Below are 21483 nucleotides of genomic sequence, written 5' to 3' on the forward strand. Positions count from 1 at the left end.
AACAGCTCTTCAGCTGAAGCCAACTTGGAAAATTCCAGGGAAAAGGAAATTTACTATGGGGCTGGAATAGCTGAGCCTTGGCTTGAAACATCCAGAGCTCAACCTGGGGCCCCAAAAGCCACTTGAAGGTCGACCTGGCCCCCAGGTCCTGCACAAGCTTTGCAGGCACAGACGCCCAAGCTTTAGGCAGGTCGCTGGCTTACAGGGGAGAAAATAGTCCCTGGGAGCACGAAGGAGGGACTCGGCCAGGCCCACCAAGAGGGAGTCCTTTAATAGAGATCGGCACAGACAGGAGACACAACAGCCCAGGCGCCCTGCTCGCACAGGCTGGGGCCCTGAGCCAACAGATGCAGTGGCTTCCTCCTCCCCCACCTGGGTGTGGGCCCATGGGGTGGAGACGGAGAGGTGGCTTTAAAAAACACAGCTGTACTAATTCTTCACTTTCACAGAGAAGGGGAACTTGGGAGCGCAGCCCGCTAGAGAATCTTTACACAGAGCTGAATCTGAGAGCCCACCCACCTACCTCGGCCGGGCCGAAGCTCACTGTCCCCCACCCACTGGAGGTTCCTCCCTGATCTGTCTGCACATGGGAAGGAGCAGAGCGCACAGGGAGACCCGGCTGTACAACAGGAACATGCTGGCTGGACAGCTGGCTCCCCTCTCTCAGCTGTTAGTGTTTCTACACTATGTACATTGTTGTGCTTTGTAGCTCCCCCACCCCGAGGCCTCTGCTTGAAGCTGGGGTGGGGAGAGGAACCTGACACCACACACGGCTGGGCTGCCAGAGCTCCAGGCCCCCAAGAGGCTGCCATTCAGCGAGGTTCCAAGAGCTGGACTGCTGGGCACAGGGGCCACTAGAGCCAAAGGCCCAGGGGACAGAGCCAGCCCTGCCAGATGCCCAGCTCTGCCCAGTGGAGGAGTTGTTGAAACAGAAGGATCAATGCTGGACGAGAAGCAGGCTGGGTGGGGGCAGGCAGGGGTGGAAGGACAAGGTGTGAGGCTGTGAGGCCAGGGGCGTGAGATGTGTATGTGGACAAAGCTGGACAGGGCTGGGCAGGGGCACCTCAGCAAAAACCGTTCTGCAGCAGCAGGCTTGGTAGAGGGAGGTGGTGAGGGCTGCCGGCCTGGGAGCCCCTCCAATCAAGCACAGGGCTGCTTCCAATTCAGGGGCAGGGCTGGCGGCAGAAGGCTCTGGCTCCAGGTGTGTTTTGGGGGAGGTTTGGGAAAGACCACCGGGTGTCCCATGGGGCTGGGCATGAAGGGCAGGGCTGTGGTGACATCTGTGAGCGTGTCCCCGCCAGGCTTGGGGTAAACACAGGATCAGTTGTTCTCAAACAGAGAGAGCAGGTCGTCATTGTTGTTCGTAGGGAGGTCGGGTGGGCCCAAGTAGGACAGTAGCTCATCAGGGTTGGTCAGTTCTGGGAGCAGCTGAGGACAAAGTGAACTATGTTAGCAGCTTTGGTCACTGACTGGCCACACCTGAGTGACCATCCTGTCACCACATCCCGGCCCTGTCTCCAGGCACAGTGGGGATGCTGAGCAGCCCCTCCTCACACACAGGCTGGGTGCAGGGCCCCACCATAGGCCTGCATGTGCTCAAAGAGGCACACGCCACCCCCTGGGACCTCCCTGCAAGGTTGCTCGGGGGCCAGAACAGCTCGCAACATGCTGTTCAATACCACTAGGAAACGGGATGTGAGGGAGTGCAGCCACTCCACACTCCCTCTGTGCATCAGCCTGTGTGGGGATCCCCACGGTGATGCCCCAAGGTGAATGCTGGTGGTGGAATTCCACACCCCTTGGATTTTCTGCTTGGAGCTGTTCTTCCTAACTTTTTTCATGTTGAACTTCAATGGGTTTCTATTATGGTCCAGGGACAGTCAGTTCTGTCTTTCATGTACTGAGCTTGCACTCCCATTCTACCTGTGAGTCAAGACCCAGGGCTACTGAGCAAATGGACAGACGAAATTTGACTCTAAGGACCGTGCTGTCAGCTTCCAGTGCAGTCTCCTCTGAGGACTCTGCATCCACCCGTACGGAATCCAGGCCCCTCATGAACACAAATGTGGTACATCGCATCCCACCCACAGCTACTCCAGGTATCTAACTCATGAACGAAAGCTGCATTTAGATGACCTTATCTGACCGGCTCTCTGAGGGGTCACTGTCTTCCCTTCCAGAATGCACCTGGAACAGACACACCACCTCTAGCCCTGGCTCCCACGCACTCCCCAGCATGGGGCCTGGTACTCACATCCAGAGCTGGTTCTGGGGCCTCCCCGGCTCCAGGCATGCTGGGGGGCCCCATCACGCCTGTGGCAGGACTGAAGGCCAGTTCGCCCGTAGGTCCTAAGCTCGCTTGGCCCAAGGACTGCCGGGACGCTGGGGGAGGGTTTGAATGGTGCAGCTGGGGACCTGGAGGGGCCCCAAGGTTGGAGGTGTGTAGTCCTGGTGTCCCAGGATTGTGAGTCGGGTCCAGGTGACCTGCTGGTGCCATCTGAAGACAGAGAGAAGAACTTGTTAAAACAGCTCAGGGGCTCCCCTGGGGAGACAGGGCCCCTTGGCCTCTCGGCATGGCACTGACCTGGCCTGGGAGGCAGGCGGTAGACTTCTCTGAAGTCAGGAGGCTGCTGGGAATGTCAGACTGGTAGGAGATGGGGGGTGGCCCCGGGGTGAACTCAGCAAGGGTTGGGGTGCTGGGCGTGGTGGGTGGGAAGGACTCAGGGAAAGTTCCAGGCCCCAGGAAGCTGGAACCTGTGAGAGGAGAGTCGGGGCCTGGGTGAGGGCTAGGGAAGGCCACCGCTGGCAGAGGGGCCAGGAGGGAGGCTGGCTGTGGCATGGGTGGGACTTGCAGTGCTCACCCACAAACAACAGCGGGTTTTGCAGAAGTCGCTATTTGGAAAAGGGCATTTCTTCTCATTGCTGCCAAGGGAATTGGCCTTGGGACATTCCTAGGAGTGAAGGTCTCGGAGGTTATAGGAATGGGAGCAGCCACAAACAAATGCACCACGCGTGTGAGGTGGGTCCCAGAGGGGGGCCCCAGATGGGGCCAGTCCTGTGAGGTGTTCCAGCCAGGAGCCCCTTAATCCAAACAGGGGGAAGGAAGAGTGGAGGCCCCACTGTCTGTTTCCTGGGACCATAGCCGAGACTGTGCCTTCACTGCCACCTCCCTGAGATGGGAAGGGCTGGAGGTGCCCCCGAGGCATGTTTTGTGTGGAAACACTGATAACCTAGGTGTGTGACCTGCACAGCCACATTCTTGCAGGTGAGGAGACTGATCTGGGGAAAGGAGCCATATGCCCAGGGTCATCTGAGGTTCAAGGCTAGCTTGCTGTACTTACCCTGGCCAGGGTAGTCGCTGGGGGCAGGGACTGAGGGGGGCTGCAGGGGGGCAAAGGGGGCAGCGCCGGGGCCCAGGGCGGCGATCATCTCCATCACGCTGGGCATGAGCACGTGGGCGGGGCTCACGGTGCGGCAGCGCTTCAGTGCCGGCCCGTCCGGCTCCTCCTTGATGTGCATGTCAGGCTTCACGGGCACTGGCTTCCAGCTGCACGTGGGGTCGATGGTGATCTCCTCATAGTCAGAGCTGGGCAGGGTCAGGTGGGGAATGGTTACCTCCTGGCCTGCTGCTGGCCCGGCACCCACTGCCCCTCCCAGCCCTGGGCTAAGTTTCCAGGCAGGTTCCCCCACTCAAATGCTTGCTTCCACCCAGCACCTTCCACATAGAGCAGGAAGCTGGGCCCAGCACCAACACTCAGGTAGGACACACACGCTGTCTCTGGCCTGGAATCCAGCCTGCTCCATGCCGGAAAGAGGCTGGAAGGCTGCACTTGGCAAGGGACATCCCCCGACACGTCCTGGGGCTGCCCTCCAGTGGCCACAGATGCGGGGATCACAGGAAGAGGATGCTTACTTCTGAATGTAAATCAGGATGCCCAGCATGTACTGGTCCACCTCCAGGCCCTCCAGCAAAGCTGTCTTGCTGTGGGGAAAAAAAGGGACACAGCTCAGAGACCTTGCACAACCTTGTCCTGGGCACAGGCCCTCTCATTTCTCAGCCCTGTCAGCTGTGACCCTGCATGAGGCAATCCTGTGTGAGGCAACTGAACAAGGTAACTCTGTGTGAGCTGACCCTGTGTGAGGTGACAGTACCAGGTGACCCTGTGTGACTGACCCTGTGTGAGGTGATCCTGTGCATGTGGTGACCCTGTGTGAAGTGACTCTGCACAAGGTGACTGCATGAGATGACCCTGCATGAGGCCACTCCATACGAGCTCTCTGCGCTGAGCTCACAATCCCAGTCCATGCAGTGACTTCTCCCACCAGGCTCGTGTCTTTGATGATGTTGTTGGAGGTTTCACCCATGAAAGCCTCTAAAAGCACCAGCCCCTCCCCTATCACATGCTGCATCTGAGACTCACTTGCACACAGGACACCTCCAAGTCCCGCGCTCACAGTTGAGCTGCAGGTATGACTCCAGGTCAAAGCACTGTAGAGAGATGGGGAGAAAGTCAGTTTCTCACTGTGGGTAGGACAGGGAAAACCTGGTCACTCTGTAATCCATTTTCAGGAATGTGTGACTTATTTACATGCATAACTGAGATACTGCATGTACCAGGTTTTCACTGCAACATCATTCTAATGGATCAAGGTTGGGAACAGCCCAAACAGCTCTCACTGGGACTGGAATGCCATGTGGCCAAAGCAAGAATTGGGCAGCTGTGCTGACTGGGACCCACTTCCAGAACATGGTGTTTTTGTTTTGTTTCGAGACAGAGTCTCGCTCTGTCGCCCAGGCTGGAATGCAGTGGCTCGATCTCAGCTCATTGCAACCTCCGCCTCCCAGGTTCAAGCGATTCTCCTACCTCAGCCTCCTGAGTAGCTGGGATTACAGGCACACACCACCATGCCCCAGCTAATTTTTGTATTTTTAGTAGAGATAGGGTTTCACCATGCTGGCCAGGCTGGTCTCAACTCCTTACCTCGATCCGCCCACCTTGGCCTCCCGAAGTGCTGGGATTACAGGCATGAGCCACCGCGCCCAGCCTCAGAACGTGGTGTTAAAAGAAGAAAAACGACAGCACAGAGCAGTTTGTGCAATAGGGACCACTATGTAACCACAGAGACAGTGGGCTGTGCGTCTACTTGTCCATACCCAGAGTATTTCTGCAAAAACAGACGCTAACGATGGTCACCCTTGGGGGTAGGGCAGGAAGACTGGACCCTGCAATCTTATGCCTTTCAAAACTTGAACCCATGAATGAAGCAGGCAGTAAAAAAGTTAGTAAAATGATAATTGTATTTGGAAGAAAAAATAGCCTAGTCTCGTGGGGGCCAGGCCCACCTGCCTCCTTGGTGTGGGAGGCCTGTCCTGTCAGCCTGACAGCCAAGGCACTCAGAGTTCACGTCTGTCCAGAGAATGACGCTGGTGTATCAACTCAAGATATTTCAGCAGCAGCAAATTCCGGCAAGACTCTGCAGTAACCACCTACCTGTATGTGGCGACAGTCATGACCTCGGGCGGGGAGCTGGATCCTGCGGAAGGTGATGGGGCACTTCAGGGACACCTTGATAGCTGTCTGCTCCACCCCGTCCTCTCCGTTGGGCCCAGGGGTGCCAGGGATGGTGCCGCTGCTGAAGTTTCGCTTTACTGACATCAACAAGGTAAAGGACTTGAGTAAAGGGTCCCCAAGATGGGGAGGTGTGAATGGGGATGCCAACGAGGCAGGGACCCAGTCACTGACCCACTGACAGCTCTGAGGGGCCACCTGGAGCTAACCACTGCCCCTACTGCAGAGCCACCTGTCCAAGGAGAAGGCCTGGTGTGACATGAGGAGGTGCCCACAAGGAGGACTGTTGGGCTTGGGCATGGGCCACACAGAATGGAGATGGCTGCCTGGCAGCTGAGGGGCAGAGGCCACTCACTCTTGGTGATGCAGTGCTCAGCAGGCAGGAGGCGCTTTTTGAGGAGGCCCTGCAGCACCGAGCGGACGGACGGGCGGTGCACTAGCTGCAGCACGAAGAGGTGGGACTGCAATACAAAGGGAGGATGTCATCGGGGGTACTTGGGCCAGGGGCCACCCTGGCCAGGTAAAGGGTGTGCTGGGGTGTGTGTGTCAGGGGCTGCCAGGTGGGGGAGGGACAAGGCTGAGGCCAGGGTGAGCTGGGGGTGAGGGGTCAGCCAACAAAACTCCTCAGTGGCTTGGCCCAATCCAGCTGCCTTTCCTGGCCTCAGTGCCCTGCCCACACTTGTACCCATCTCTACAGCTGTGCTGGGCATCCTGCCGGTCTAACCATTGCCCAGTCACCACCTCTCCATGAAGAGAATCACCTCAAGTCCCCTTGAACGTTCCCCCTGCTTGCATATCCACAGTCACAGATGCTGGGCCTGTGTTGACATCTGCCACATCCCAGAGAATGTGGTGTGTGGCCAACCCATCCCCAAGGCCCTCACGCCCAGGCTGACTAGTGCACTCATAAGCCATGTCTTTCTCCTCTAGCCCAAGGGTGACCCTGATGCTTGCTAGAACCGGTAATGCTTGATCAGCTGGGGACTCCGAGCTCCATGAGCTTTCCGCATATCCTGGTTTCTCTTACATAATTAATGTGAGCATCAAATCTAGTCAATTTATTCTAACTGGAAAACAGCTAGGGTGTATTACTGGATCACTTTCCTAAAGGGCAAGGATGACAGATTAAAATGGAAATACAAGGCAGTAACAAAGAGAAGCAATGCATTTTTCTGAAATAATAAAGCCTCCACGTCCTGCTCTCCACCCCCCAAGGGGGCACACATGCTACAGCAGGCGGTGGGCAGCAAAACAGCAGGCGGAGGCATGATCTGATGATGGTGCTGCAGCCCGGCCCGCCCATGTCCTGGCTCCGCTCCCACTGCGCCGCTGGGCCAGGCCCCGCCCACACCCCGCCCCACCCCACGGCACCGCCCCCTCGGCGCAGGACACGCACGCAGCAGCAGGCGGTGACGGTGATCTGGATGGTGTTGCGGCCTGGCTGGCACACATGCTTCAGGTAGAGTGGCTTGTGCGAGGTCTTGTTGTCGCCACGCTCGATGGTGAGCGGCGTGGCATTGACGCTGACCTGCACCGAGGCTGGCCAGTTGGTGTTCATCTGCCGGTCCTCGTGGTGGTAGCACTTGAATTGCAGCTCCAGGTCAGGCCTGCTCAGGAAGATGGGTGGACACCCAGAAAACGGGCCCTGAGAGTGTGGGAGGAGGAACAGAGCCTCGTGGGGGTCAGGTGGGGGCCAGGCGGAGCTCACCTCATTATCAGCGTCTTGTAGACTGAGTCTCGCAGCTGGAAGACGTGGTTGCTTACAGCCAGGTTGTGCTGCAGGCGGAAGGGCTCCAGGACCACCCCATCGCGCACAGGGAAGGTCAGCCGCAACTCGTCACAAGGCCCGCTTCCTGGGAGCAGAGGCCACTGGCTGTGAGCTGGGTTGCCCCAGCCAGAGCGTCTTGTGCCACTCAAGGAGGGCAGCGGCTCCCCAGCCACCTTCCCAGCAGGGACCTTGGTGAAGGGAGCCCCTCCTGTCAGGCACTGCTTGGCAGGCCTGAGTGGTACCCTGCGGCTGGGGCCACGGGCAGCATCTCTCCTGAGGCCTGGGCATTCAGTCATGATGTTCTGTCTTGCCTCCTGCCTCAGCAGCCCAGCCCAGTGTCCCCTAAACCATAATAGGGGAACATGTCCCCAACCCAGACAAAAGGTGTTTCCAGTGCTTTCAGAGAGACTGGGAGGCCAAGGTGTGTGAGGGCCTCCTGCAATTGCCCTACAGCTCCGTTTAGAGTTCTGCGATCCCAACTTCTGCTGCTGTGGTCTCCCTGGAATAGGCTTCCGGGGTTCATAAATCCCCTGAAATTATATACAACATTTTGTGCGCAGGGGAGAGAAGAGCCACAGCCTCCTTTGCAAAGAAAGCCACAAACAGAACAAAAAGGTGAAGGCTTGGCACTAAGCGACTTGTCTTTAAGAAGATGGAATCCTTGGCCTTTTTTTCTTTTTAAGACAGGGTCTTGCTTTGGGACCCAGGTTGAAGTGCAGTGGCAAGATCATACTCACGGTAACCTTGAACTCTTGTGCTCAGCCTCCCAAGGTGCTGGGATTACAAGTGTGAGCCACCACACCCAGCCCTTTTCTTAGGGATATGGAAGCCACCACCTGTCCCCCAAGCTCCTACAGGACTCTCTGGAGTCCTGTGATTCCCCCATGCCCACCCTGGCCTTGTCACCCCGTTGTCCCAAGAGTGGACAGACTTACCAGAGGGCGATGAGTGCAAGGAGTTGAGGTTGGGCTTGAGATCAGGCAAGAAGGGAGACTTGACCTCTTGGCTTGGTGACATGTAAGGGACGCTGCTGCTTGGGGTCATGGGTGGCGTGGGGTTCCCTGGCAGTGGGGAACTGGGATAGCCCGGGATGGAACGGGTAGGCTGTAGGGTTGAGCACAAACAGTCAAGGCAGATTGCCAGGGTGGATGGGAGTGGAGTCTGTTCACGGCGCACCCACTGGGAACCATGATAACAGAGGTGGACAGGAGGCAGCCCCACGGGTGCCTGCCCGGTCGCCCTCTCTCCATATGCCCACCCGGTGAGCCTCCCGGCCCATCCTCCCGGCCAGGCCCCCTACCCCACTCAGGCCAGGTTGGCTGTAGCTGATGCTGCCCCCGTTGAAGCTGGCGCCCTGCCCGTTGAACTGCTCTGTGGGCTGCGGGAGAGAAAACTGCATGCACCTGGGGCTCCAGCCTGACCCCTGCCGGGCCCCCTGGACCTGACCCTAGAAGCCCACCATACACGGTCTTCTTTACACTCTCTTGTATTTTCCAAATAATCTACAAGTAACACTACTTAAAGCAATCATAGCCACAGAGGAAAATGATCAAACAGGTTGGAGGGGCTGAAAAGACAAAGGCACGCTAAGCCCTCCTCCTCTCCTCCCCCAAGCTGCACCACCCAGCACACCCAGGCTCCCAGAGAGGTGCGCTCTGCCCATGTACCCAGAAAGGGTGCATGGCCAGCAGCGAGGGCCTGTCCTCTCACTGGATTTCTCTGCAGCAAGCAGAAAGAATGAGGACACTTTTCCGTAAAGAACGTTCAAATGTTTTGGGTGCCCGCCTGCTGTTCCCTGCACGGGATACCCCTGAGATGTATGACTCTTGTAGAGGGTCCTTTCAGAACTGGATCCCAAACTCCAGGAGCAGCTCCTGCACTGGTCAGAATGCCCCCACCCCACACCCGCCATCTCCTGTAGAGCTGTGGTCCATGAGCACACATGGACCTACACATCCTGCTGGCCCGTTTAGCCACCCTGTCGCTCTCGAGGACAGGACTGCCCCAAGGTCCCCTGTCCCACAGCACTCAGCATGGAGCCCAGCACAGGGCCTAGAGGAGCCTGCCCTACCTTGTAATGCAGTCCCGTGGGGCCGGGCACGGACAGGGACTGGGTCATGCCCTGCTGCAGGGGCAGCCTGTGCCCAGGGTAGGAAGGGGAGGGGGCAGGGGGCTGCCCAGGGCTGGGCGCAAACTGGGCGGTGCTGGGTGCATACTGGCCTCCTTGCAGATACTGCTGCCCTGGATACACCTGAACAAGAGGCAAAATGCCCGAGGGGAGAAAAAAGGCATCAGGGGAGCTGGTTCCAGAAGGAAAGTGGAGTCTCATGTGTGGCAGGGTTGGGGGAATGGAGATTTCCTGGTTCCCTTGAAGATCCTGCTGTGACACTGTCAGGCACAGGCAGTTCTCACATGCAGAAGCCTGTTTTTTTTTTTTTTTTAAATTTGAGACAGTCTCACTCTGTCGCCCAGGCTGAAGTGCAGTGGTGCAATCTTGGCTCACTGCAGCCTCCACCTCCTGGGTTCGAGCAATTCTCCTGCCTCAGCCTCCCAAGTAGCTGGGATTACAGGTGCACACCACCACGCCCGGCTAATTTTTTTTTTTTTTTTTTTTTCTGAGATGGAGTCTCACTCTGTCACCCAGGCTGGAGTACAGTGGCGTGATCTCAGCTCACTGCAACCTCTGCCTGCTGGGTTCAAGCAATTCTCCGGCCTCAGCCTCCCGAGTAGCTGGGACTGCAGGCGCCCGCCACCACGCGCCCAGCTAATGCTTTTTGTATTTTTATTAGAGATGGGGTTTCACCATGCTGGCCAGGCTGGTCTTGAACTCCTGACCTCGTGATCCACCCGCCTTGGACTCCCAAAGTGCTGGGATTACAGGCGTGAGCCACCGTGCCCGGCCTAATTTTTTGTATTATTAGTAGAGATGGGGTTTCACCACATTGGCCAGGCTGGTCTTGAACTCCTGACCTCAAGTGATCCACCTGCCTCAGCCTCCCAAAGTGTTGGGATTACAGGCATGAGCCACCGCGCCCGGCTTTTGCTTTTTTTTTTTTTTTTCGAACAGGGTCTCACTCCTGTTGCCCAGCCTGAAGTGCAGGGGAGCGATCACAGCTAACTGCACCCTCAACTTTCTGGTTCAGGCGATCCTCCCACCTCTGCCTCCCAAGTAGCTATGACTACAGGCACATGCCACCACACCAGGCTAATTTTTGTAGAGACACGGTTTCACCATGTTGCCCAGGCTGGTCTCAAACTCCTGAGCTCAAGGGATCCACCCTCCTTGGTTTCCCAAAGTGCAGGGACTACAGGCGTGAGCCACCACGCCCGGCCAGAAGCCTGCTCTTTACCACAGCTCTAAAGAGTGCCTGGGTGAGGGAGTTGGTACCCAAGGCCCCAAACTAGGTGACCTGGACACTCACCTCAGAGTAGGTTCTCTTGACCCCCTGTCGGGGCAGTGGCTGGGCCTGAGGAGGCCCAGGATACCCATGTTGGGGCAGACGCTGCCCTGCATACAAGGGTGTCATTCCTGCTGCCCGGGTGGGGTTCATAGCCAAGGGGGAGAGGCCAGAGGGGCCCATCACCCCTCCTATGCCAGTGGGGTTCATGCCAGCGGGGACACTAGGCCCCCGGGGACCTCCATGCTGCAGAAACTGGCTGTTAAAAGACTGTCCGGCCCCCATCTAGGAAGAGAAAAAAGAAGAATGGTCCAGATCCCACCCACAAAGGGCTCCAAAAGATAGGCATACCACCCATGTGGGCACCATACCCTTTCACAAGACACCCCAGAAACCTCTCCCCTCAGACCCTCACTCCTTCCCACACATCTCTCTTTTATTGGCTTCATGAGCCCTGGCATATTCCATGCTTGTCCCTGGAGCCCACTGTCTGGCTGAGTACCTCCTCCCAGGCCCTCAGGCTGGCTGCCACGTGGGAGGAGCTGCTGAGGGGGGCTCACCGCTCCATACTGGCTCAGCTCCTGGCTCTGCTTCTCCTGGAGAGCAGCCACGGTGGCTGTGGCTGTGGCGGTGGCAGTGGCTGCCGCAGCAGCCACAGCCGCAGCAGCTGCCGCTTGTGTGAAGTCAGTGGAGGGTCTTGCAGCATGTGAAGGGAGGCCCAGGCCCCCCGGGCCGCCTGCATACCTGCAGGAGACACAGGATTGCCACGCTGTCTGCGTGGGCTCATGAGGGCCAGGACCGTGCTCACCCCAGAGGCATGCAGCACCCAGGGGGAGCCCATTCTTTCTAGACCCTCCACTACAGCTGTCAGGAAGCAGAGAGGGAACGTCCAGCTGATCAGCGCCACAGTTCTGAGGTGCCTGCCAGATTGATGGCTCCTAGCATACCTGCCAGGTGAGGGGACTTGCTTACCCGGTGGTGAAGCCGGGGGCCCCAGGGTAGCCCCCGCGGCTGTACACGCCTTGCTGCACGTAGCCCTTGTTGGCGCCGCCTTCAGCAAACGCCTGCTGTCCCAGGCACTGTGGGGAGGTCAAGGCGGAGCTGCCCCCTGCCACACCAGGCATCATGGAGCTGCCAGAGGGACTCCCTGCAGGGCCCATGGGGTTCCCCAAAACCTATGAGGAAGCAGGAATCACCAAAGGGAACCAGCCAAACAACGTGCTTCATGCAGCAGCTCCAAAGTGCTAGAAACCAACAGGCCTGGCAAGTGGGTTGGGGGAAACAGGGTATAGCAAGGGAAGCAGGGAAAGCAGCTGTCCACAGGTAGGTTGGGGCATTTTGTGAAGGCTAGGTGAAGACAGGAGAAGAAAATCCCACAGCAGGTGTGGAAAGAGAACCAGTGTCCAAAGACTTAAGGAACTCAGGAGGCCCCATCCTCATGTCATGCCTCAGCCTCTCTGTCCTCACCTCTCAGCCTCTTTGTCTCTCAGAGCTCTGAGGAGGCACTAAGCACTGCCAAGTGCTGGGAGGCTCTGTCTGCTCAGGGGTGGGGCGCCAGTGGGTGCTTACCTGGCTCTGTGTCGCGTTGCCAACTCCCCACACAGTAGTGACCACGGACAGCGATCCAGCCGGCTGAGTGGCGCTTTGTTGCCAAGGCACAGACTCGTATGCGAATGAACCATCACTGCAGGGAAAGAGGCTGCTGAGGCCTGGGTCAGGAAGCCATTGGTGTCCAAGAGTCTAGGATCTTCCAGAAATGCCACCCCCAACCCCAGGGCCTGAGGGGTGGGCAGAGGAGCCCACACTCACCCGTGTGGCGCAGGGGGCAGGGCAGGTTTCATGGGGTTCATGGAGTTCATTGGCAATGGAGCAGCCTACAGGCCGGGTCTGACAGTTTTTATCTGGAACTCAGTTGCTCTGGCTGCCCGACAGGAAGGAAGGGATGTTAGCTGAGATGCAGCCAGGAGACCCTTTCAGCAGGGTGGAGGGACCCCGGTGCCAGCAGGCCCCACCTCTTTCTCAATAAGGGACCCCTGGGCTCTGATGGCAGGCAAGGCAGTGGAAGGGCCTAGTACTGACCCACCCCACCCACTCTGGTGAGGGTCTGCCCCCACAAATCCAGCCTGGAGGCCAGCATGAACCCTTTCTGACCCAGGCCCTGCCACCCAGAGTCCCTGGATCAACCCTAGAGATGGACTTCCTGATTCCAAATACTTTCCCCACTCTCCCGCCCACACCAAGGCCTGGCTATCCTTATAAAGCCAGAGACAATCCTAGCTACCCCGTGGAAACTGGGGTTTAGAGAGGAGCCAGTAGTCAGTAACCCCACAGAAGGCCCTGGGGTGAAGGACAGGGGGCCAGTGGAGGTGAGGAGACTCCCTCCTCAAGGTCTTGTCTACCCTGAGTAGCCCAGCTAGGGGCATAGGTGATTCTGGAGGCCAGGGGCTGAGAAAGCCAAGGAGGAGAGCGCAGGGGTGCAGGGATCACAGGAGTGCAGTGGTCAACCAACAACTCTCCATCCCGGCCTTGGGGAGCGACATGCAGGATATCTCCTGAAATGGGGTGTGGGGCCAGTAACCTGGGCTCTGGCTAGCAGCCCCTCCCAACAAGAAGGCCCTCCTTAGGGTAGTAGAAGGGCTCCAGACCAGGGGACCTCAGAACTGACCCAGATTCCACCAAGTGGGGGCTGCCTGAGGCTGATATGGTCATAAGGGCCAGGCAGGCAGACCCAATGGCCCATCCATGACACCCCCAGGAGAGGGCACGGTCACACAGCACAATAGATGGAGGGTGGGCACCCACAGACCTGGCAGGGACTGCGACTTGGCCAGTGTTTCTAAGAAAGGGGCTGGGGGGACACTGAAGTGACTCTGCAAGATAGGGCTGAGTGGATACCAGTGACCTGGTGCTCAGGACAGAGCAGCAGAGGGGGTGTGTCAGGGAGGACGCTTGCAGGACCACAGTGCTGGCACCATGGGACTTCTACGTGCCACGCTAAGTTTGCTCTCCCCATTTAGTAAACAAGCCACGGAAGTGACCACACCTTCAGGCTGCTTCCGAGTGCCACGCCTTCCAACACTGCCACAAGCAAGCCCCTTACCAAAGCAGGCCCAGACATCCCCTGGGGGCCTGCCCCTGGACTGTCCCTGAAGGGCCCTCACTGGCACTACCCTGGGTCCTGACACTCCCAGGACCACCTGCCATGTCCACCTCTGCCTGCCTGGGCTATCCACAGAGGAACACTGGCTGCAGCACAGGAGAGGCCGCTTCAGCTGTTTCTCAGGAGTCCCCAGGCATGCTCGCCTTGGATACTACTCCCTTTTAGAGCCTACAAGGCTGCCACACACACAGACATGCCACCTGAGGTGTGCTGACCACTGGTGCCATCCTGCCATCGCAGCACTCACATGACCTCTCCCTGCCCCAGGAGAGGGTGGCCCCGCATTCATCTAGGCAGCCATTTCTTGTGCTGACCGAGAGCCTCACCAATGGAGGTAGGAACAGCCTCACCCCTCAAAATATAGACCTGGAGATTCTGAGGGCGAGCTGTGTGCCCAGGGCCCCAGAACAGGTGAGAAGTAGAGCTGAGCTCTGCCTGGGGAGTCTAAGCATGTGGCCTTTCACTGGATCTTCCCATCACCGAGCACTGGGACTGGGGGGTACCAATTAGGGAAGAGGGAGAGGGCAGTGTTCTGGACTTCCTCACACCCTCAGGGGAGGCAAGACTTGATTCCCGGCCCATAGGCTCCTCCCCTTGCTCCCCCAGACCAAGTCCTGCCCAGGAAGCAGGGGTGAGGAAAACCAGGGGCTGATGGCTCCAGAAAGCTCCAGGCACCTGGACTCTGGGCAAGAACAGGCCTGGGAGCTGAGATGGCCCAGCCAGGCAAGGTAGGGGTGGCAATCCCAGTCCCATAGCCTGACTCAGGAATAGTGATGTTGGGGGACAGAGGAACCTGCCAACAGCCAGAAACTCCTCCCCAGAGCTGCTGGGTGGGGACTTGAGCAGCCATACACAGATTTTAGGACTTAGAATATAGATATGGTAATCAAAACTGTGTGGTACCAACAGGGGAACAGAACCATGGGCCAACAGGTGAGACCAGAGCATCTGAAATTGATTTGCACAAATAGGCCCAAACGATGTCTGACAAAGGCGCAAGAGCAATTCAAAGGAGGAAGGACAGCCTTTCCAACCAATGGTGCTGGGACAATGAAGCAACTGGGCATCAAAACAACAAACAAAAAACACCTAAACTTCACACCTTATACAGAAAGTAACTCAAAATGGTTTATAGATTTAACTGTAAAACATAAATCTATAAAATATTCAGGAAAATACATAGGATAAAATCTTTGCGATCTAGGCCAAAGAGCTCTTAGACCTGATACCAAAGGCATGATCCATAAAAGAAAAAAAATGATAAACTGGACTTCATCAAAATTAAAATTTTTCCTTCGTGAAAGGCCCTCTTAAGAGGATGAAAAGATAAGTTACAGGCCAGGAGAAATATTTGCAAGCTGCATATCCAACGAAGGACTAGTATCTAGAACATATAAAGAATTCTCAGCCAGGCACAGTGGCTCACACTTATAATCCCAGCACTTTGGGAAGCCGAGGCAGGAGGACTGCTTGAGCCCAGGAGTTCAAGACCAGTCTGGGCAACAGAGTGAGACCCCCGTCTCCTCAAGAAATTTAAAAATTAGCTGGGCGTGGTGGCATGCACCTGTGGTCCCAGCTTTTCAGGAGGCTGCAGTGGGGGAATCACTTGACCCCAGAAGGTGGAGGCTGGGGTGAGACATGATCATGTGACTGTACTCTAGCCTGGATGACAGAGTGAACCATGATTTAAAAAACAAAACAAAACAAAAAAAGAATTCTCAAAACTAAAAAAAAAGAAATTAAAATTAAAAACTCCAATTAGAAAATAAGCAAAAAACACAAAGAGACACTTTGCCAAAGAGAATATACAGATGGCAAATAAGCATAAGAAAAGATGCTCAGCATCACTAGTCAGTGGGGAAATGCAAATTAAAACCACAGTGAGATATCACTATACATCCATCAGAATGGCTAAAATAAAAAATAGTGACATCACTAAATGCTGGCAAGGAGAAACTGGATCTCTCACACATTACTAGTGGGAATGTAAAATGTACAGCCACTCTGGAAAACAGTCTGGCCGTATCATATGGAACTAAGGAAGCAGCTACCCTACTATGACCCAGCAACAGCACTTGTACACATTTATCTCAGAGAAATGAAAACTTATGTTTACATAAAAACCTGTACACAAATGTTTATAACTGCTTTATTTGTAATAGCCATGGAATGGAAACAGCCCAGATGTCCTTCAATGGATGAATAGTTAAATCAACGGTGGTACATCCATAGCCTGGATGCAATATAAAGGAATGAACTACTGATATATGCAACAACCTGGATTAATCTCCAGAGAATTAATGCTCAGTGGAAAAGCCAATCCCAAGAGGCTACACGGTGTACGATTCCTTTATTTAGCATTCTTGACACACCAAAATTAGGGAAATGGAGAACAGATTGGTGATCGCCAGGGGTTAAATGTGGGGGTAAAGAGAAAGGTACTAATCTCTTCTCCATTTCTATAATTTTGGCAGGAGGAAGGTGGGCGTGAATATAACAAGGCAACAGGCTGGGCACCGTGGCTCACACCTGTAATCCCAGCACTTTGGGAGGCTGAAGTGGGCGGATCATTTGAGGTCAGGAGTTCGAGACCAGCCTAGCCACCATGGTGAAACCCCATCTCTACTAAAAACATAGGAATTAGCTGGGCAAAAACTAACCAGGCATAGTGGTGGGCGCCTGTAATCCCAGCTACTCAGGAGGCTGAGGCAGGAGAATCACTTGAACCCGGGAAGTGGAGGTTGCAGTGAGCCGATGGCACCACTGCACTCCAGCCTGGGCAGCAAGAGTGGAACTCCATCTCAAAAAAAAAAAGAAGGCAACAGGCTGTAACCTCTTTAATCAACGTAGTGTCCTGGTGCAATGTTGCACTAGTTTTCCAAGATGTTACCATTGGGGGAAACTGGGTAAAGGACAGAATAAATCTCTCTGTGTCATTTCTTATAATGCACATGAATCTTTAATTTTTTTTTTTTTTTTTTGAGATGGAATCTTGCTCTGTCACCAAGGCTGGAGTGCAGTGGCACGATCTCGGCTCACTCCGCCTCCCAGGTTCAAGCGATTCTCCTGCCTCAGCCTCCTGAGTAACTGGACTACAGGTGTACACCACCATGCCTGGCTAATTTTTGTATTTTTAGTTGAGATGAGGTTTCGCCATGTTGGCCAGGCTGGTCTTGAACTCTTGACCTCAAGTGATCCGCCCACCTCGGCCTCCCAAAGTGCTGGGATTAGAGGTGAGCACCACCGTGTCCAGCCAATAATTTCAAAATAAAAAGTTTAATTACAATACAACTGCTACCACCAGCCTTCTGTCTCCACAGAACTGCTGTGACAATCCTTCCCCACCAGAAAGCTGGTTGGGTTGGCTGGCCACTTTGCTGTCCCAAGAAGAACAGGGAGGGAATCTGGCAGGCAAGCAGATGTGCCCCTCCCCCGCCCCTGGTCAAAGGCCTCAAAGTGCAGGCAGCACTCCGTGCAGCACTGCCTCATTTTAGGTCACCTAGGGAAGCAGCTCCCCAACTGCAGCACATCAAAACCAGCTTGCAGCTGGTGATGACAGGCTGCCCAGCCCCACCTGAAGTCAGTAGGATGGGCTGGGGCCTAAGCCCAGAATTTCTAACAAGTTTGCAGCTAGTACTGCTGCTGGTCCAGGAACTGTAGTTTGAGAGCCTCAGATCTAGGAAATGCAGTGAGCTGGGGAGAAGGGGCACAGGGCAGGTACAAGGAGGGGAGGAGCCCACAGCAGGCTCCTATGTCACATGAGCCTGGGGAATTCCACCCCTGATGCTTCTCTGCTGTGGACAGAGACCACAAAGATTTCCAGTTCCCTCTGAGCTTACTCTTCACTGCACAGGGGGATTTCCTGCCGACCCAAACTCATGCCTCTGGTCTCCTCTGTGAGGACAGTCTCTCTGAAAAGACTTCCAGTCTCCAGGTCTGGTATCCTTGACCCTGTGCCCCTGATCATAGGGAAGTGTTCTGCGTTGTGTGTGTGCAGATCCTCTTCCCATCTCCTGGCTTTGAGTCTGGGTTGGGAACAAGCCTGGAGCCTTGAATCTGGATCCCAGATCACGCAAGGCCGATGCCCACCAAGGGTCTTAGTGCCTGGCGCTTTCCTTGTAAACTAACTCCAGCTGGAAGCTAGGACCCCTTGAGAGATGGACAAGGTCAGTCTAGAGGGCCACAAGCCTTTCTCGGGGGTCAGATCACATCTTCCTCTAGACAGAGTTACAGAACTCACTACCCAGACCTCTCTTCCCCGAGTGTCCCAGAGTAGCTGCACCCCCAAGTCTCCTGGTTGACTTCCTGAGCCTTGTTCCATGCCACCTCTCTGCGTGCCTAGTCAGCTAGGAGCAGGACCAGCAAGTGGGCCCTGTGGCAGGCAACCCTTCTCAATAGGTCACAAATCAGGACTCACTGTCTCCAAGATTACAGGGTCAGGATCCAACCCAGGTGACAATGGAGTCAAAGGGTCTTGAAGAAATGATGGCTCTGGAATGGGGCAGGAGCGGGGTCCTTGGTAGCAAAAAGTGGGGTACTCACATGTGCAGTAGCTGAAAGTCCTGCCCCCTCTACCTGTAAGGCCACAGTACTAAACTGTCTTAAGCGTGGGGCTAAGTCAGGATGCAGAGTTCATCAAAAAGTCCAGGAATAAGCAATGGCCCAGGCATAAGACATTTCAGTGAACAGCTGAAGGGACAACCTTAACCTGGCATCAGTTTATAATGTGTAAGATGGATATCTGGTGGCATCCTAGGACTGAGGACACATGACCACCTTCATGTCATCAGCCCTTGAGAGCTCAATCCCAATAATCAGGATGCTCCCCAAACATCTTAGGCCTGTCCTTCAGAAATCTACACTGGCAACTGTCACCTGCTTGTTCTCTTCAATTACACTTCCAGCTTGTAACTATCCCCTGGGCATGACAAGGGCTAGAGGTCAGTACCCCTGGAAGTTAAGATTCCTTCACTTCTCCTGTTTCCACACTAAGCATCAAGGGATGCCCTCTGGTTCTAGCTTGCCAGAACTTGGTGGTGAGTCTGTGTCCATCCTATCCGTAATCACCACGGTCTCAGACCAAGTCACATGTTCTGTGTGTGTCCCTGTGAAATCTGCGATGACATAAATTAAAGACACCACCATGGATATTCTGTAATACTGGAAAGAGGATACCCTAGGGAGAAGGAGAGGCAGAACACTGCAGGGCAGAGGGTCCAGGGAATGGGAGGAGAGACAGGGTAGGTGGAGGGGTAAACAAGGCACCGGGTGGGGGTGCCACGGTGAAGGACACCTGGCACTAGGGAAGACAAGGCACCTCAGGGGAGCAGAGCATCCTCACGCCTGAGCTTCACTATGTCCAGTTTGGAAAGGGGTGTCCCCATCAAAACTGGCAGCTGGGGGCTGGCAGCTCAGCGTCGTTCAGCCCAGGAGTGGAACAGCTCCTCCGCGAGCAGGTGACGGCCTCAGAGGGCTCCCACATCGCCCTGCTGGTGGGCACGTAAGTAGGAGCGGAGGGGCGTACCATGTAGGTGAGACTGCCTGGCCCCAGAGCTAGGAACGATCAGGTTGGAGCGAAGGCCCGGCCAGCCTTCATCGCTCAGGAGAACCCCGAGCGCCGCTTACACCCCTCGGCCAGCCTCCAACAAAGACTCAGGGGAGGGCTGGACGACCCTGACGCCCACGGGGCCGAGCCTGCCCAAGACCACGACGCACGCATGGCAGGTGCCGGCAGGTGGGCGGCAGAGCCTCGAGCCCCAGCCCGGCTGTGAACCCTACCGTGGCGCCGCAGCGAAACTGGGGCGCCCCGGGCGACCGGCTACACCTGCCCGCCCGCACCTGCCGGCCCGCACCTGCAGCACCTGCCCGCCCCCGCCGGCCCGCACCTGCCCGCGGGCGGCGTTGCCAGGGGCCACCCCCAGGGCCCCGCTCACCTCCGCCCGGCCTGGCCCGGCCCCTCGCCGTGGCGGCCCCCGGCCCGCGCCGCTCCATGCGCTCAGCCCGCCCTCCGCGCCGCCCGCCGCCCTGGGGCCGCCGCCACCCGCGCCATCGCGCCGCCGCCCGCTCCGAGGGCACAATGGAGCCGCCGCCGCGCCGCTCATGCATATGCATGACGCCGCGCAGCCGGCCCCGCCTCCCAGGCCAGAGCAGCAGAGCCCCGAGCCGGCGCTCGGGGCGGGGGCGGCCGCGAGCCCGAGCGGCCCAAAGCGGCAGGGTGGGGCCAGGGCCGCAGGTGGCTGGGCGGGCAGGAGACGCAGCCTGATCGCGACCTGCGCCCTCAGCCCCCTCCACACCTTTCCGAACGCGGCGTCGGCAGAGCCACCGCGCTCTTCCTGCTCGCAGTCCGCCGGGAGCGGGGCGGGGCCGGGCGGCGGAGGCGGGGCCAAGACGCCGGGGCGGGGCCGAGTGGAAGGCGGGGCCAAGGTGCCGGGGCGGGGTCGGGAGGAGGCGGAGCCAGGGGGCCGGGGCGGGGCCAGGGCTCGGGGTGGGCCCCGGCGGAGGAGGAAAGGAAGAGTGAGTCCTTGCCCTTCCCCCATCCGCCCCGCCGGCGCCGCCTCTGCCTCCAGGGAGTCCATTGCTCTGGCCCGGCGGGCGGGGACACGACTGGGAGACGGAGAGACCCAAGGTGCCACTTTTGGGAGGGGATCTTATTAAAGGACTTCGGAAGCTCCTCGTTAAAGCGGAAAACCAAACTTAACAAGTTCGCTTTCCTCACTGCTCAGTTCTCTCTTCCCAGTGGTTCTCCTCCTGGAAAAAGTCACTATTAAGCTAGTCTAGCCTGATGGAATAGCCTCTCTCATCAGTTTCGACCTTTGAAATGCTATTATCAGCCTTTAAGTTATTCTTGACTTTTCCTACCGTAAGTTGAGGAAGACCACATTCTCTCAACTACCCATAATTAATTTTTCTTAATTGTGGTAAAATACACATAACGTAAAACTTACCATCTTAACTGTTTCCAAGTGTAGTTCTGTGGCACCAAGTACATTCACATTCTTGTGCAACCACCATCCGTCTCCAGGACTTTTTCATCTTCTCAAATGGAAACTCCATACCCAGTAAACACTAGCTCCCCATTCTTTCCTCCTCCTAGCCTTTGGCATTCACTATTCTGCTTTGTCTCTAAATTAAACTACTCTAAGGACCGCGTATAAGTGGAATCATACATTATATGTCTTTTTGTGACAGTCTTACTTTAGTTAGCACAGTGTCCTCACTTCCATCCATGTTGTGGCATGTGTCAGAATTTCTTTCTTTCTCTTTTTTTCTTTCTTTCTTTCTTTCTCTCTCTCTTTCTTTTTTTTCTTTCCTTCTCTCTCTCTTTCTTTCCTTCCTTCTTCCCTCCCCTCCCCTCCCCTTCCCTTCCCTTCTTTTTTTTGACGGAGTCTCACTCTGTCGCCAGGCTGGAGTGCAGTGGTGCAATCTCGGCTCACTGCAACCTCCGCCTCCCAGGTTCAAGCGATTCCCCTGCCTCAGCCTCCTGAGTAGCTGGGACTACAGGGGCACGCCACCACGCCCGGCTAATTTTGTGTGTGTGTGTGTTTTAGTAGAGACGGGGTTCATCATGTTGGCCAGGATGGAATCCAT

The 21483-nt window shown here is 56.2% G+C and overlaps 1 protein-coding gene across 8 annotated transcripts; it reads right to left on the reverse strand.

Moving 5' to 3' along the window:
* Positions 1-249: 249 nt before the first annotated feature.
* Positions 250-20285, reverse strand: ZMIZ2 (zinc finger MIZ-type containing 2). Of its 8 annotated transcripts, none has more exons than XM_054495043.2 (19): positions 20190-20285; positions 12546-12657; positions 12306-12420; positions 11709-11911; positions 11297-11480; positions 10761-11021; positions 9410-9589; positions 8639-8716; positions 8274-8442; positions 7279-7423; positions 6967-7177; positions 5926-6031; positions 5493-5650; positions 4422-4489; positions 3914-3982; positions 3342-3586; positions 2585-2754; positions 2255-2497; positions 250-1428 (listed from the first exon to the last, which is right to left on the reverse strand). In XM_054495043.2, exons 2-19 carry the CDS (start codon positions 12593-12595, stop codon positions 1321-1323), a joined length of 2763 nt encoding a protein of 920 aa, XP_054351018.1. In that variant the 5' UTR covers positions 12596-12657; positions 20190-20285; the 3' UTR covers positions 250-1320. The 8 variants fall into 8 exon arrangements, 7 of the variants coding, with proteins under 7 accessions (XP_054351018.1, XP_054351021.1, XP_054351017.1 ...); XM_054495046.2 differs by having other exon boundaries at positions 11709-11815; positions 20190-20274; XM_054495042.2 differs by lacking the exon at positions 20190-20285 and adding an exon at positions 19830-19975.
* Positions 20286-21483: the final 1198 nt, after the last annotated feature.

The sequence above is a fragment of the Pongo pygmaeus genome, chromosome 6 (genome assembly GCF_028885625.2).
Source record: "Pongo pygmaeus isolate AG05252 chromosome 6, NHGRI_mPonPyg2-v2.0_pri, whole genome shotgun sequence".
NCBI classification, from domain to species: Eukaryota; Metazoa; Chordata; class Mammalia; order Primates; family Hominidae; genus Pongo; species Pongo pygmaeus.